Source organism: Callospermophilus lateralis, chromosome 7 (assembly GCF_048772815.1).
Source record: "Callospermophilus lateralis isolate mCalLat2 chromosome 7, mCalLat2.hap1, whole genome shotgun sequence".
Taxonomy (NCBI): Eukaryota; Metazoa; Chordata; class Mammalia; order Rodentia; family Sciuridae; genus Callospermophilus; species Callospermophilus lateralis.
In genome coordinates this window covers 19,231,454-19,249,004 of record NC_135311.1, presented here as the reverse complement: position 1 = coordinate 19,249,004, position 17,551 = coordinate 19,231,454, and the positions used below count along the sequence as shown (strand labels likewise).

The window sequence follows — 17,551 nt, the reverse complement described above, 5'->3', positions numbered from 1 at the left end:
CCTGTGATCACTTTGGGCAGTATAGATAGTAAACAATATTAATTTTTCTAATCCATGAACACAGGGCGTCCTCCCCCCCCCCTTTTTTTTGCTTTTTTTTTTTTGTGTGTGTATGTATGTATATCTTCAATTATTTTAATCAATATCTGGTAAAATTTATTCCTAGGTGGTAGTGGTGGTGGTTGTTAACCATTGTAAATTTTGACTAGAGAAATAAATTTGGGAGTCAGGTGCTCTGTACCTGATAATTGAAAACAAAGACCTTAAAGTGAAATCTTTAAACTACTGAGGTAAAAATGGCTGCCAACCCAGAATTTTATAATAGCCAGAGTATCTTTCAAGAGGGAAAATGTAAGATACAGTAAAGAGGTATACACATAAAAATAAAGACATATGAAATTGTCTGGGGAGACAATTTAGGGTAGGAAGAGAAGGGGACATAGAATCAGGCCTCAAGAAGCACAACATTTGAGGCCAAATAGAGGAAAAATTTAGTGACTGTAAAAATTAATTTTAAGTAATGCAAATTGAAAGCATGTGTATGTGGTCAAGAACATGGACTCTCAAGTTGGACTGCCTGGGTTTAAATTCAGACTAACCACTTACTAGCTTTATGACTTTCGGACACATGTTATTTTTTCACTTTATACCTCAGTTTCTAAGACTGTAAAATGTGGGAGTCTGGGGAAATTCTTTGTATAATTTTCTGTCCTCTGCAGTACACAAAGTTATGCTTGAAAAGGGTTTTGAATGGATATGGAGTATCTCCCACATTCATAAGCAAAGAAATGGATATAAAAATAACAATAGAATATTTTTTCAACATCAGATTAATAGAATAGAAAATTAGAAAACTTTTGTGTTGTGAGTGGGAAACCGCCACTCACAAATTGCTGATGGGAGTATAAATTAGTAAAACAGGTATGGAGGACAAATTGATAATAACTTATCACAATTGCCAATGCACATGCTAGTTTATATATTCCTACTTTGAAATTGTCCATAGCCACATAGTGATACATCACATAGCTACATAGTATAGAAACAAATTAAATGTTCATCAGTAGGAGTCTGATGAAATAAATTGCAATATATACATACTAAAGGAAATTCTGCGGCCACTAAAGAGAACAAGGTGGTAGTCTTTTGTGGTCTGATTTAAAAAGATCTCCAAGGTACAACAGTGAGGGAAAGAAATAAGTTCACAATATGATAATCTGTGGTGGAGATTCTGTGCATGAAAATGCGACAGAATTTATTTTTCAAGGAGGGCTCAGACTTAAAGGATTTGATGTTTGTAATGGTTAAGAACCATGCATACCATGGAACTGGTTAAATACAAAATATTTACTAGATATTTAAGAAGCTGGTAACTGGTTGAATTATAGAAGGAACTGTGTGGTTGAGGGGCAGAACTGTATAATTATTTCTACTTTTGAAATTTACTAGATTTTATGTTATTTGCCTGTGTTGCATGTTTATATTAGCTGTTCTGTTGTCTTAATCTTATCAAAATATGTTTCTGAAATAGAAAGTGCAAATCAGTTAAACGACTGGGGTCTGTCAGGAAACTGAGGCAGTGCACAGACAACCCTTGCCTCCTCAAGCCCCAATTCTTTTGATCAGTTCAGAAAGATTTCAGACATATTGCTAAGAGTAACAGGTATGAGTTTATTAGAAGGGATAGGGAAAAAGAGGGCATGCTTGCTCTAGGGAGAGAGTAGATCCTGTCAGAGAGGGGAGGAACAGTGCGCCTCTCCTGACTTCCAGTTTTATTGGGGGTTCCAAGAAAGTTTTCAGAGAGTCCTAACCAGATCTACCTCTTGACCTATGATCAACAGCAGGATGATATCAAACTTTTAAGTTCCTACTACCATAACAACTCTCAGTCACTTTGGCCCATGCTGATCAGTTCTAATTGGAACCTGTTCTTACAGATTTTATGGTTAGTAGAAATTATCCTTATTTCCTTGAGTTGTGGGATCTGCTCTGTATTAGGAGTCACAAAAGTTCCTGGGCTCCTCTTATTGGCATTATTTCAGTCCTGCATTTCCTGTGCAGATAACAGGTAGTTTTCCTGAGGTATGTAACATGTCAATTTAAGCCAGGAGGGCCTGAAGATAAATTGCTTTTTAAAAGAAAACGTGGGGTCAGCATGGTGGGCCCAATTAATAGAATTATGAACATGTAATTTTAAATATTTAAAATTATATATAAAATATGTAATTTGGGGTGAGTGTTTCCCCCAATCCTTCTTAGCCTTTATTACTTGTTGTATTCTTAATGATTTTGCAGAACATCTTAATGTTTGTCCACTTGTACAATGTTTCCTACCCTGAATAATTTTGGGATGCTTGGTTTAATATAATCTCAAATCAAAACTTTTATCTGTTTCAGGCTGTCAACTACTAGTTATTTGGAGATCAAAATTATTTGGCATCAGTGAGAAAGTAGTATCCTAAATAATTCATCAATTTGGAATTGTTTTGAAAGAGGATAGGCTTAAGGAATATAGGAGAACACACCACTTTTTCTACTAGAACATTCTGAAACAGTCTTAGAGTGTATGAGTCAGTAGTGTTCAGAATAGAGTACCCAAATCTATTTATTAGAATATGCTAAGCAAATAATAGAAATTTTACCTTATACTTCTTTTTTTTTTTTTTTTTAAAGGGAGAAAGAGAGAGAGAGAGAGAGAGAGAGAATTTTTTTAATATTTATTTTTTAGTTCTCGGCGGACACAACATCTTTGTTGGTATGTGGTGCTGAAGATCGAACCTGGGCAGCCGCATGCCAGGCGAGCGCACTACCGCTTGAGCCACATCCCCAGCCCCCATACTTCTTGATAATAGTATATGTTTTTAAAAGTTTAGAAATCACTGATATTACGGTTTTTTGTTTTTTTTTTTTTAACTTTGGGAACCAAAAAAGCAGCAAGTGGAACTGAAGGTTGAAAATTGGAATGTGAACTCAATTTTTTTTTTTCCTTTTATAACATGATTAGGTCTTAATGGAAAATGTTGAAATATAAACGTGTTTATAGTAATCCAAGGCCATTTATCCAAATTGGATTACATCTTTCTTCTGTTTTAATTTTAATTTATCATCGAAGTTAAGTTTGAATATCTTGAATGAAAATTTTACAGCCTCGTTTTTTTTCTCTGTTTTCTTTCTCTTTTGGTAATGGTGCTCAAACCCCAGGGCACTTTCCCACTGAAGCTACAATCTCAGTCCTTTTGGGTTTTATTTTGAGATGGGGTCTTACTAAGTGGTTTAGAGCCTTCCTAGTTGCTGGAATTATACGTGTGGGCTACCATTCCCTGCCATAGCCTAATGTTTTAGATTTTTTTCCAGTTAAAAATAGAGATAATATTGATACCTGACCTGTATCTTTCTTTTCAATTAATTGTAGTTTTAGGGTTTTCCATGCTGGGTACCTTTCCTCAGTTTGCAAACATTTTCTCTGATTAAAATACTCTCCATGATAACAATAGGTTGCCCTCCGCCCCATGGACCTAATACATTGTGGAATGCATACTGTGAGAAATAACAATTTGCAAATACTTATTGATGTCTGTAACTTGTGATCATTCATATTTTTGTCTTAGATATTCAAGATTAAAGCAGTACAGTTGGCTGAGAAACTCCTACCTGCTTTTAACACACCTACTGGGATTCCCTGGGCAATGGTGAATCTGAAAAGGTAAATTCTATTTTATTGGTTATTTCTATTCTGGAAGATTAAATTAACAGATTTTTTTGTTTATTTGTTTTTACCTGATTAGTCTTAGAAATTTCTTATGATCTTCTCCCACCATGCTTTTCAAGACATAAATTGTTTTTCTTTGCTTTTTAAATATATGTCCTTTACTTTAAAACAGGTCACCTGCTCTTACTTCATTCCACTTTTTACTACTTGTTTCTCTCAGATTTTTTTTCCTCATGTATATGGTTACACAATATTTATTGTTCATTTCCATTTAGTGCTGTAATAGATTCAAAATACATTTTCTCTTTTTCTTTTTACATATCACATGCTTTTTTCTGAGTCAAAATGGAAAACAATGTGCCTAGAAATTGGTTTTTCTATTGTTGACTCATATTAATAGTAAAACTACACCTAATTCATGATGTTGGCTGAAGGGTCTTTATTATTTATGTTCTTCTTTTGGGGGTGGGTACTGGGGATATAACCCAGAGGTGCTTTACAGCTGAGCTATGTCCCTAGTCCTTTTCATTTTTTATTTTGAGCAGAGTCTTGCTAAGTTGTTGAGGATCTAAGTTACTGAGGCTGGTCTTGGACTTGAAATCCTCCTGCCTCAGCCTCCTGAGTCACTGGGATTACAGGCTTGTGCCACCACACCTGGCAATAATATCTACACTCTTGAAAATCAAAGTGAACTCTTAAAGGTTTATTCTTTGCAATCTATTTCATTCTAAAACACTACTTTTTATTTAGAAATAGACAAAATGTTTTCTTCATATAACTTTCAAACAAAGGTACAAAATTAAAATTTGAATGATGTTAACATTTTAACTGGTGTTTAAATTATTCATGCTGACTGAAATTTTTGCTGCTCATTTCCAAGCAATATTTATTTTAATGTTGAAGTTTATAAATTATGTGAAAATTTGACAGTTGATCCCCTTTTATCCAAGCTCTTTAGAATAAATGTTAGGAACATTTATTTTTCTTCAGGTGTGAATCTGTGAATTTATTTGAAAAAATAATCTATTTTAGTCATTTCTTTCTAATGAAGAACTTTATGATAGAGTTTAAATTTACATTAAGAATCAGCATTTAAATAATGAATTTTACATCTAAATTTACTATTATTTAATTTTATGTACTATACGTAATGCAGATTACTTCCTTTGTGAGAGAAGTGCTGACTAGAGTTCCAGAGCAATCTCTCTTGAAAGAACGTAGCCAAATGATGTACACACACTTCTCTTTTTCTTAGCTTCATCATAGATTTTCTGATATTTCCTTCAGTAACTTTACAGAATCATGCAGCCTTCTTAGATAATAATTAAAACTTAATTCTGAAAGAAGAAAGACTTTTTTTTTTTTTTTTGCTACATAGAAGAAAAGAACTGAAAAATAAAGATGAAATTGCAAAACTTCAAATTTAAGATTGAGAATAAAGTAGAAAAGTTTTCAAGGACTGTCGGGGTTTTTAGCACGCCCACCCGCCCCTTCCCTCCTGACCTACGGGAGAGATTGGGGGAGCATGCCCCGACCAGGATGAACCAAGAAAGGTAAAGGTCCACTGGCCTCCCGCACCCAGCCCTCCCTTGCAGGAGAACAATCAGATGCGCCAGGGAGAACAGTCAAAGCAGGATCTCCTTTATTGAGAAAACACACACAGCTAATATAATGTACAGGAACCAATCAGGGTAAAGGTCAGCAGGGGGGGGGGAGAATTTATATCTACACCCATCCCACAGGCAGTAATGGGAGACACGAGCTGTCCATGAGGGCAGAAGGGTTCTGAGCCTATCCTAAAGGTGATCCGATGCCTTCTGGCTAATCGCTAGGTGCTCGCTTAGCCACATGTGGCCCCAGGACTGGGAAGCAGGTAGCGGCCAGCAAGTTAGGTTTCCTCTTTTCTGATGCAACATGTCCCACGTTACATCATGCCCTACAAAGGACCCTGTCATGAGCATTTTATAAGTTTAATTTTCATTTAGTTTCTTTGTATATATTTATGTAAATGATTTACTTAAGTTTATGTTTCATAAAATTTGTTATTTCTCTACTTTTTAAGTTATTTCCCCCCCCTTTGGATGGGATCTGATCATTTCCAACATGGCCTTCCCACATTCTTGCTGCTCAAAACCCAACCCATGGTAACAATATGATATAACATACAGAAATGCAAACATATATACCTGGTAGGGCTTTTTTTTTTTTTTTTAAAGGGCTTATTTGAATGCTTGATTTCCCACTTCTTATTTTCTTATTCAGTGATACTCTTTTCAAAATACTCTTCCAGGTCATCTAAACCTTTCTGTTGAATAATACATAGTGAGACCTGGAATAGTTTCATTCATTTATATATCAGTGGCATTTGTTTCCATTGTTTTCGTTCTATCATAAATACTGCTTGGATAGCATCCTGTTATGATCCTTGTGTTAGTGGGCATTTTATTTCTCTAGAAATGATTCTCAAGAATATGATTGCTGGGTCAAATGTCTTTTTTGATTTTTTTGGTACAGATTCCCAGGTTTGGGTTTATCAGATCAAAGGTATGCATATGTTTAAATTTAATGAATACTGCCAAAATATTTTCCAAATAGGCTGTAGTACATCACTTTTCTACCACCAGTGTGTGGGAGCATCCAAATGTCTGCAGATATCAGTATTTTAGTAAATTTGATGAACTAGTGGTTGAAAAATGTTACTCATTGTTATTTTAATTTGTATTTTCTGACTAGTGAATTTGATCATCCTTATAAATTTATTGGACATTTAAATTTACTTTTTTGTGAGTTGTCTTTTTCTAATTAATTTGTAAAGTTATTTGTAGATTGTAAAATTCCTGTCTCTCTGCCTTACTGTTATCGGTATAATATTTTTTGCATTCATATATTTAAAATTTTCCCACATTCAGATATACTTTCTATAACTTTTTGGGTTTGTGATTTTATCTGAAGAGATTTTCTTTATTTTTGTATTCTTTTGAATTCCCAAGAAAGCTTTTGACATATGGCTTTAATTGTTTTTTTTCAAGTATGATGTTAGTTGTACAATCTTTATTAGTGCCTTTATCAGATTGAGGAGCTTGTCTCTTCCTATTTCACTGAGAGCCTGTTAATTTGCTTTGTAAATCATGAAAGAGTGTTGAATGTGGCCAGATACATTTTCTTTATCTAGAAAAATAACCATAAGTTTTTTTTGCCTTTATTAGTATGGTAAATTACTTGTAAAATTTTCATATGGTAAGTCAATCTTGAGTTCCTTGGGTATTTCTTGGCCCTAATATATTATTGTCTTTATATTTTGGAATATTTGATTTTCTAGCACTTTTTGAAACTATCTGTTTCTGTAGTGATAACCCCTTCATTTATTACTTTATGAAACTATGTTTATGATGAATTTTGGTAGGAAATTTACTTTTTAGTGCTACTTTTGATAGGTTTTTATGTTATTTGGCCTTATAAAATAAAATGGAATTAGTCTCACCTTCTTCTGAAATAATTATGTTATACTGGTGTTACTTCTTCCCTAAAGTTTTTTTTTTTTTTTAATCTTTTTTTGGTACCAGGGATTAAACTGAAGGGCACTTAACCACTGAGCCACATACCCAGCCCTTCTGTTTTTTTTTTTTTTTTTTACTATTCATATTTAGAGACAGGGTCTTGCTCAGTTGCTTAAAGCCTCTCTTAAGTTGCTGAGACTGGCTTTGAACTCAGGATCCTCCTGCCTCAACCTCCTGAGCTGGTGGGATTATAGGTGTGCATCCCCATTCCTGGCCTCTTCCCTAAATAGTTGATGGATTCACTTATGTAACTGTCTGGGTCAGAAATTTCCTTTGTGAGATTTTTTTCCCCCATGAATATTCTTTTTTTAATGTAATTTTTAATTTATATAAGACAGTAGGATGCATTACAAATCTTATATCTAGAGCACAATTTTTCACATCTCTGGTTGTATACATAGTATATTCACACCAATTTGTGTCTTCATACATGTACTTTAGATAGTAATGATCATCACATTCCACCATCATTAGTTACCCCATGCCCCACTCATTTCCCCTCCAACTTCTCTGCCCTATCTATTTCTCCTATGCTCCTGCCTCTATCCCACTATGAATCAGCCTCCTTATATCAAAAAAAAAAAAAAAAAATCGGCATTTGTTTTTTTGGGATTGGCTAACTTGACTTAGCATTATGTGAGAAGATTTTTAATACTTCATTTAAAAAATAAATGTGTATTTATATATATGTTTTATTTTATTTTCATTTTCTGTCACTTTTACTTAATTATATTTTTAAGAAATTTCTCCATTTCATCTAAATTATTTAGTTCCTGTTACTTTATTATGCCTGATGTGTTTGTAGGTTCTGTAGTAAATAATCCCTTCATTTATTACTGATACAATGCTCTTAATTGGTATTCTCTTTTTATTTTGATCAATCTAACTAGGCATTTATCCATTTTATTATTATTTTTAAAGGGGTACTTTTTGTCTTCACTGATTTTCACTTGATTGTCTTTTCTGTTTCATTGATTTCTGCTTTATTTCTCTTATTCCCTTCCCTTTCCTTACTTGGAGTTACTTTATTCTTTTTAGCTTTTTACATTGGAAACAGGTAATTAATTTTAGACGTTTTCTTCCTTATAAGCTACTATTTTCCTATAAAGCTATACTTTTTCCTCTAAGGAAAGAATTTTAATGTATCACTTTTCATTATCATTCAGTTTAAAGTATTTTAAAATTTCTCGGAGAGTTTTTCCTTGATGAATCAGTAGTTTATAATTGTATTGTTTAATTGCCCTGCTTTTGTTTTTTTACAGAGATCTTATTTAGTTTTTAATTCAGTTTCATCGTGCTCACATAGAACTCTCGAATTTGAACCTTGAACATTTTTTGCAACTCATTTATGGCTCAATATATGGCCTTTTTGGGGGGGTGAATACACTTGAAAAGAAGGTGTGTTGTACCTACAATGTGTATAATGTTTTACATATATCAGGTTCAGGTGATTTATGGTATTGTTCAGGTTCTTTGTGGGTGTCTTGATTTTGTTTAATTTTTGTGTGATTGTTCTATGAATAGCTGAGATGATGTGTGTTAAAATATTTCTGGCAAGCTTTGTATTTATAAACTTTGAGATACATATTTATGATATACTTTTCTGGTGGTTAGCTCATTTTATCACTAATGATGTGTCTTTCATCTCTGGTAATATTTTTCTCTTAATACTTATCAAATTTAATGTAGCTGTTCTACCCTTACATTATCTATTGATTTTTTAACCTGTGTTTCAATTATAATAGTTTTTTTGGAGATAGTATGTAATTGGATTTTGCTTTTGGTATCTTATATCACAATATCTACCCTTTGGTTGAAATGTCTAGTACATTAACATTAATGCAATTACTGATATAGTAAAGTTCTGTTTTTTTCTTCCTGTCTTTTCCTGACTTCCTTATGTATTTTAGAATTCTGTTTTAGTTTATTAACTTCCCCTATTAATTTTGTTAGTGATTACTACTCTAGCAACCATTAAATGTATGTATACATATATATGTAGGTGTATATATACTGATTCCTTTAGCAACCATGATATATACATACACACAGATATATATATATATACACACACACACACACACACTGTGATTTCTTTAGCAACCTAAAAAAGTTAATATGTAATTAATTTATCTGTTAAGTTAGAATTAATGTTGTAATATTGTGCTGTTTAATAATACTGGAGACACATTGAAACTATGCCTCTCCATATACATCTTCCCTCCCATTGCTTATATGGTATACTATAAATCTCAAAATACATTTTTAAAATATTAGCTTTGAATTAAAGATAATATTTATTTCAATGAAATTAAAAGGGGAGGAAATATTCTAATATCTAGATGTTTAATATACCCATTTATCTGTTCTTCATTCCTTTTTGAAGATCAGGGTTTTCATCTGGTATTACTTCACTTAATCTTGAAGACTTTGTTTTAGCATTTCCTACAGTGCCTGTCCACTGGGATGTATTCCTATAATTTTCTTTGTTTGAAAAAGTATTTTGCATTCATTTAAAAAAGGATATGTTCATTGTATATAAAATTCTGGTTTGATTTTTGTTTGTTTCCTTGCACTTTAAAGATGTTATTTCTGTCTGTCTTAGCTTTCATTGTTTCTGATCAGTGAGAATTTGAATTGTTGTCTTTTGTATATAAAGTGTTTTTTTCCCCTCTTAATACTTTACTTCTTTTTTATTTGATTCTCAGAAGTTTAATTAAGATGTGCTCCAGCATGGTTCTATTATTTTTTGTTCCCACTCTTTATTTCCTTCTGAAATTTTTATATAAAAGAATTTTTATTACTGTTCCACATTTTTCAAAGTTCTTGTGTGTGGCTGTCAATACTGTTTTCTTTGTTCTTCAGATTGAATAATTTCCATTGGTTTATCTTCATATTCACTTACTATTTTCTGTATTATTCTAACTTGCTCTTAAGCCCATCCAGTGAATTTTTAAAGATTTTTATTTGAGGTTTTCTAGTTCAATAATGATTTCTTTTTTTTCTTTCATAGCTTTGATCTAGAATTTATTATGGTATAAAAAGGAAGATAGAAATTGATCTTTTTTCTTAAAGATGTTTGGATTACTGCATGGATATTACTTATGAAGCAATCTCTCTCAGTGAAATTATAATTTTATGTAAATATAATAAAATATAAAAGGTATCCATATACATATGAATCCATTTTCCAGACTGTCTTCTTTCGCATCATTTTGTTTAGCTGGACCTGGTTGCACACCTCTATAATATAGCGACTTGGGAGGCTGAGGCAGGAGGATTGCAAGACCAGCCTCAGAAACTTAGTGAAGTCCTAAACAACTTAGCAAAACTTTGTCTTAAAATAAAATATAAAAAGGACTCAGGGTGTGACTCAGTGGTTAAAAATTCTGGGTTCAATCTTCAGTACCCCCAAAACAAACAAAAACCCAAATAAACAAAATTAGTGTGTTTATTTTAACTCTACTTTATGAATTTAATTATAACATTGTAATAACTTTTGTGTCTGATAGTAGAAGTTCTTTCAGTACCCTCTTTTTTTCAGAATTTTCTTAGTTCTTACATATTTATTCTTTTTATATAAAGTTTAGAATTATTTGGCCTAGTTTTTTTTTCTGTTATATTTTAGTTGGATTTGCATTAAATTTAGAAATTAATTTAGGGAACATTATTATATTACATTTCTTTCTTTTAATAAGTTATGCCTTTTTAAGTATTTAAATTTTTTATCAATTCAGGTATAGCTTTATTTTACATAGTTTCTGAACATTTCTTAAATGTGTTTAATAACTTGTATTATGTTTATTGTTTTTCTTTTACTTAATAACCAGAGGAAAAGATGGAGAATGCTTTTATGTATTTAATGTAGGAGTTCAAAGGCTTTCTAAATGTGATTCAAAGCCCGGAAGTTGTATAGCTTTTATTAAACCAAAAATTTAATGAAATATTAGAGATTTTCCACTAAAATCAAGACAGTACATTTTTTGCAAAGGTCATAAAAGTGTAACAAAATAGGAAAAAGAATAAAGAATGGATTGGAGGCAAAATTATAATTAATTTCAGATCATAAGATTGCTTTCCTGGAAAACAAATGTTTTAATTTATAAAATTAAAATCAGAAACAAGTAGAATAAAATAGCCAAATAGGAAGTAACAAAAATCTTTCTGAACACCAGTAACATTGAATGGACGTTCCTGAAGGGTCATGTCTTAGTGAAGAACTAAATTAGCCACAGAATAAACGTAACTGTATGTCTATGACAGCATATCCCAAAACATAATTCTTGAAACAACAGAACAGCCTAGAAGTTATTTAACTGCCTTTCAAGAGAAAATTGAGCACAGAATTGAGCATTCATTGTTGGGGGAAACCTGGAGGTAGAAGCAATGGCAGAAAAGCTATTTGAAGAAGCAATGTCTACAGTTTTTCCAAATTTGAGTGAACAGTATAAACCTGCAGACTCTAACACTTGATGAAACTTAGCAGGATACCTATAAAGAAATTTAGCAGGATAAACAGAAAGATAAAACTCTTTCATGAAAATTAATGAAAAGAAAAAACATCGAAGACCAGCTAGAGGAAAAATTACATTATACACAGGAAAACGAAAATAGAAATATTGCTTTCTTTTTTATCAGAAGCAGTATAATCCCCAAAACAATGGGCATGCATCTTTTCTTTCTTTTTCAAATTCCTGGAATCCAAGTGATTCTTCCTCCTCAGCCTCCTGAATATCTGGGACTAACAGGTATGCACCTCTGTTCCTGTTATTAGAATGCATTTTATAATACATTGAGAGAAAAGTCAATCTAAAATTACATGACCCTTAATAACATTCTTCAAAATGAAGATGAAATTAAGCCATTTTTAGGTAAATAAAATCATAGGGAATTTGTTGCCAGCAGGTTTCTGTTAGTAGGAATGTTAAAGGAAATTTTTAATGACATAAAAATAGAAAGATCTATAAAAAGAAATGAGAAGCAGTGGAAATGGTAAATATTCAAATGAATAAAAAAGGTTTATTTTTTCTAGGTTAGTCTTAGAATTTTCTTCCAAAGGTAATTAAAGCAAAAGTAATAACTTGCTATTATTTAAAATAATCGTGTGGTCTATAATATATATGTAGAAGAAAGGGTATGACCACAGTAGCACAAAGGATTGTATGCAGATTGCATTGCAAGTTCAGATGCTTTTCAACTCATAATGGGGTTACATACTGATAAACCCATCATAGGTCAAAAATGCATTTAATGTACCTAACCTATCAAATGTTATGGCTTAACAACAGAATACACAGTCTTAAGAGTATCAACTTTTTATTCTTGTAATTGAATGGCTGACTGGCATCTGGTTCACTGCCACTTCCCAGCATCTCCAGAGAGTGTAGGAGGCCAAATTATGAGCGACTGAGTTACACTCCACAGCTGGGTGCTGAGGCGCTCAGTCACAGAAATGGGTATGTCTTGCTACAGCCCCATGGGTGAAGCTATGCTCACCTGTTCCTTTGTAATATAACCCCTTGCCCTGTTTAGGATAGAATCTTCCATGGAAGTGCCTTGTGTGTGTCCTCTCCTCTTACTGTGCCCTTGGGTGTGGCCTACCCAGGTATCAGTCAACCTGCTGACAGTGGACATCATGAAGATAGACTCGGCCCCCTGAAACCTGACCCCTTGCCTCATTTGAATAGCTTCTCCTCAATAAAAGGGGTATTTGTGTCTCTTGTGTGGTTATTTTGTGCAGCCCAGTTAGCCCAGTTTAACTAGAGTGACTCCTGAGCCTTTTAGTCGTGAGAACAGAAACCTGGCAAGAGAGTTTGTCTGTTTGTGACTATCTGTATGTCATAGACATACATACAGATACAGATAGCCCAGGAAAAGATCAAAAGATCAAAACTCAAAGTATGATTTTTACTGATCCTATATTGTTTTTGTAATATTATAAAGTAAAAAAAAAAAATGTAAGTTCATCAGGGTGTAGTGGCACATACCTATAATCCTGGTGCCAGGAGGATCACAAGTTCAAAGCCAGCCTCAGGAACTTTAGTGAAGCCCTAAGCAACTTAGTGAGACCTTGTCTCAGAATAAAAAATAAGAAGGGCTGGGGATGTGAGTAGTTAAACACCCCTTAGTTCAATTCCTGGTACCCAAAAAAAAAAAAAAAAAAAAAAAAAACTATCAAAAAAATTGTAAGTTGAACTGTTTATTGTAAGTCATGCTGTTGTAGTATTTTTTCATTATATGGAAATAGTGTAATAGTTGATTATATATTGTATAAATTAACAGTCAGTGCTGTAATCCCTAAAGCAGCCATACACACAATAAAAGTCTCAGTAGAGAAATTGAAATACTAAAAAAATAGTCAATATTGAATAAGAAAAGTAAAGAATTGATCGGGAAAATTCAAAACAAAAGGCAAGATAGTATACTTATGTTGTGATGTGAAGTTATATAGTCACTTTGGAAAACAGTTTAGCAGTTTTGTATAAAGTTAAAATAGAATTAGCATAGGATTAAGAAATTATCCTTCTAAGATATTTATATACCCAAGAGAAATTAAAATAAACTTCCATTCAAAGGTTGTTTGTAACAACCTTATTCATAATAGCCCAGAACCATGAACAATCCAAATTGTGTATCAAAAGGTGCATAGCTCAGTAATTATTATATTCATATCATGGAACACCAGTTAGCAATAAAAAAAATTAAACTATTGAGTAATACAGCAATATAGATGGGTTTCAAAGACATATTGAGTAAAAGATCTAGTCTTAAAAAAAAGTAAAGTGTGAGGATGTTCATAGTGGATTTTTGCATGTAAATTATACCCCAATATTGTTTATTTAAAAGGAAAAGTAAACCAGATTCTAGGTGTGGCTATAGGGATGATATAATAAAAAAGCAGAAGCAACAGCAACAACAAAATAACATGAACTAATAATTGAAAGACAACTTTAAGTTTAAAAATATATTTAAAAAATATGTTTGAAAAAATATAGAGTTAAGGGCTGGGTTTGTAGCTCAGCGGTGAAGCACTTGCCTTGCAAGTGTAAAGCACTCAGTTCAATCATCAGAACCAAAAAAAAATCCTCAGAACATAAAAAAATAAAATAAAATAAAGGTAGTGTGTCCGTCTACAACTAAAAAATATTTCTTAAAAAATAGGGTTAAAATTAGAAACGACCAAGAGACATTTAAAATTATGTTAAATACTAATGTAAGAAGCAGTTCAAATTATGCTTAAATAGTCACAAAATTTTCCAAAAGGGTAGATGAAAATATGACCATAGACTGGCTTTCAGATCAGGATGTTATTGGAAAAGAGACAAGACTTAGACATAAGTCTTTATATTTTGGGGGGTATACTTTGAATTTTATGTCTTCTGAATATATTATCTCCCTAATTTAAATGAAAATAAAACAAAAGATTTCATATTAAAATAAAGTTGTTACATTCTGTCAAACAGGGAATTTTTTTTTAAATTTTAAAAATTTTGCCTTCTGTTGTAGATCAGGTGAGAAGTAGTTAATTCTTACATTGTAGTTTTACTTGTAGACAAGTTTATCGTTATCTGTCAAAAGCCTCTTACTTTTGACACAGTATTTTGCCCTAAGGAAATAATAGAGGTGTGGGCTAAGGAAGACATATACAAAACCATATTTTTCATAGCATATTTCCTAAAAACAAAAGATATAGGTTAAACCTCCTAAGTATAAGTTAAACCTCCAGTGGGAAGGACAAACAAGTTTCGTACTCTAAAAGATAATATGCTGCCCTGTAAGTTATATCATAGGGAAAATAATTACTTTATACTAGAAAAATGTAAAAACCAGGTTATAATATCTTATAAGGGAGAACATACAACATGTTAGTCATAAGTATACTATTTAAGAATGAAAGTGCTAAAATATTTAAAATTATTTATTTTTACAGTATTTAATGATAAATTTGTTTTATTTTTACTAGATGTACTGTGAAACAGTTCAATTTAAAAAACTATTTTCCAAATATTCAAATTGGAATAATTTCTTAAAAAAAACAAGTACACCTTCATGTACATTTATACAATTTTGAAATTATTAATATCTATGACCTTTGTCTGCTTTTATTTGAGAAGGTATTTCCTGAACAGTTGCTTAGATCAAATTCTGCTTAACTGCCAGGTATTCTAAATTCTAAAAGTTTGCATATTAAAATGTGTAACTATTTTGAACCACTTATTTTTAAAAATGCATCCTTTTACTTTCATTCAGAATGCCTTCTACAATTACTGTATATTTTTACATTGAAAATAAGACTTCTGCTTTTAGTTGTTTTTTTTTTAAATAATTTTTCCAATTTAGTTAATCCAAAATCATGGGGCTTCTTCATTTCATCAAGGTCTAGAATTTAAATATGTCTAATTGAAAATAAGAGCTCCATCAAATCATTTTTTGTAGGTCAAGATATTGCAACTTAAACTTACACATTGTTTGAGTGCTTTAATTTATTAGTTCATACTTTGTTTTGGGACAAATTTTAACATCAATTGTTTGCAAACTTCTTTTCTGATAACTACATTTCACTAGAAGCTTTGTTCTTTGAATATACCAGAGAAAGATTTTCAATGGACTTTGGACAAAATATAATTCAAATTTATTATCAAAATAATGAGTATGATTGTAGGACACTTAGATTTACCTTGAAAATTATTAAAAGTTTATCCAACATTTCTAAAATTCTGTTGTTGGTAATCAGCCAAGAGAGAAATCATGTTTTTTACTTATTTTATTGTTATTCATTGTAAATGTATTCAGGTACTTATTATATATAAAAACATATGTACATTTAGATATCTATTCTTCTTATTTTGATCATCTGAAAAATCATAACAAGCAGAAATTATTATTTACTTGGTTTTTGTCAGCTTTTTTATATTTGGAACTTTTCTGTTCTTGACAGTTTTATTTCTTGTTCTTGAAGATTTCCTTATTTTTCTGAGTTGTTATTTTCTCAGCGCTGTGTGTGTGTATGAAATTTAATATTTTAGATTCTTCTTATGAGACACTATATAAAATAAAAGATGACAAACCTTGTATATAATTTAGTATTTTGAAAGGTATTTCAGTGTATTGTGACTGAAGCTTAACTTCATGACTTTGCCAGAAAGTTTCGACAAAGAAGGGTAAATTGTTGAACTTCCTGGGCTATATTTGACAACACTGCAATTTATTCACTACACCAAGACCTAGCTAATTTTTCTAAATGGTATGTTTTTCTTCCTAAAGCATTATGCTCAGTTATCTGTGACCTTTTATCACACTTAAAATGAAAATTCTGAAATTGTACCATAGCCTATAGAATTCTTATGGAGTTTAGATTATACTAACTCTCTAACCTCATCCAATATCATTGACTTTCTTACTTTCTGAGCTCTAGCCACACTAGTCCCCCTTAATTTCCATCAGCCCCATTGCCATTACCTTTGCTGTTTCCCCTCCTAGGAATTCTCTTCTTCCAGATCTATTCATGAGTATCTCCTCATCATTCAGGTCTTAGTTCAGATTGAGTCATTTCAGAAATATGTTGTCTAAATTTGGTACATAAAGAGTCTTTCATCTAACATGCTTGTTTTCTTAGTAAATTATTCAGATTTCTATTTTCTTATTTAATTTTCTTTATAACAACTGTAACTATTTAAATGATCTTTTTTTATTGTGGAAGCATGAATAAACTTGACATAGGTTTACCAGTGTCTCTCCCACAGTATAGTAGGCACTTATTATTTGTGAGATAAATGACTGTCCTGTGTAGTTACTATATTTATATGCTTTCTTTGGTTTAGCCTATAGTCATTAAAATTACATTAGTGATATTGGCCTTCCATAATTTAAAGATGTTATAAAAATAATATTTAATAATGAAGGAACTTTAAGCAAGGTACTGATATGTTCTGGTATAGATTTTGATGTTTTAGCACTGATCAATAAAATATAAAGGATATTGAATTCTCATTTTACATCCATTTATCCAGAAGACAAATGGATGTAAGATGAGAAAATATTGCTAATTTTACTTCTAAAAGTAAGAAAAAACCCCATAGAATGGTTTAGAATTCTAGTAAGAAGAATCCATGAACTCTACTGCTTGAATAATTAATCTAGACTTCCATTTCTAACCATGGAAGGGCTTTTATCAGACTACCGTCTTACCAAAAGCAAACATAAAAACTAGAAGTATATAAGACCAAATTGATTGAAGATTTCAGAGAACAACTAACTCAATTCTTGAATTGGCTATGATCTTAAG

General features: G+C 31.7%; 1 protein-coding gene across 1 annotated transcript in view; it reads left to right on the top strand.

Annotated features, from left to right (window-relative positions):
* Man1a2 (mannosidase alpha class 1A member 2) overlaps positions 1 to 17,551 on the top strand; it is a 137,520-nt gene that overhangs the window by 55,131 nt on the left and 64,838 nt on the right. The window contains exon 6 of the mRNA XM_076862825.1: positions 3,609 to 3,703. Within this exon, the coding sequence (XP_076718940.1) occupies positions 3,609 to 3,703 (95 nt within the window). The remainder of the gene's footprint in view (positions 1 to 3,608; positions 3,704 to 17,551) is intronic.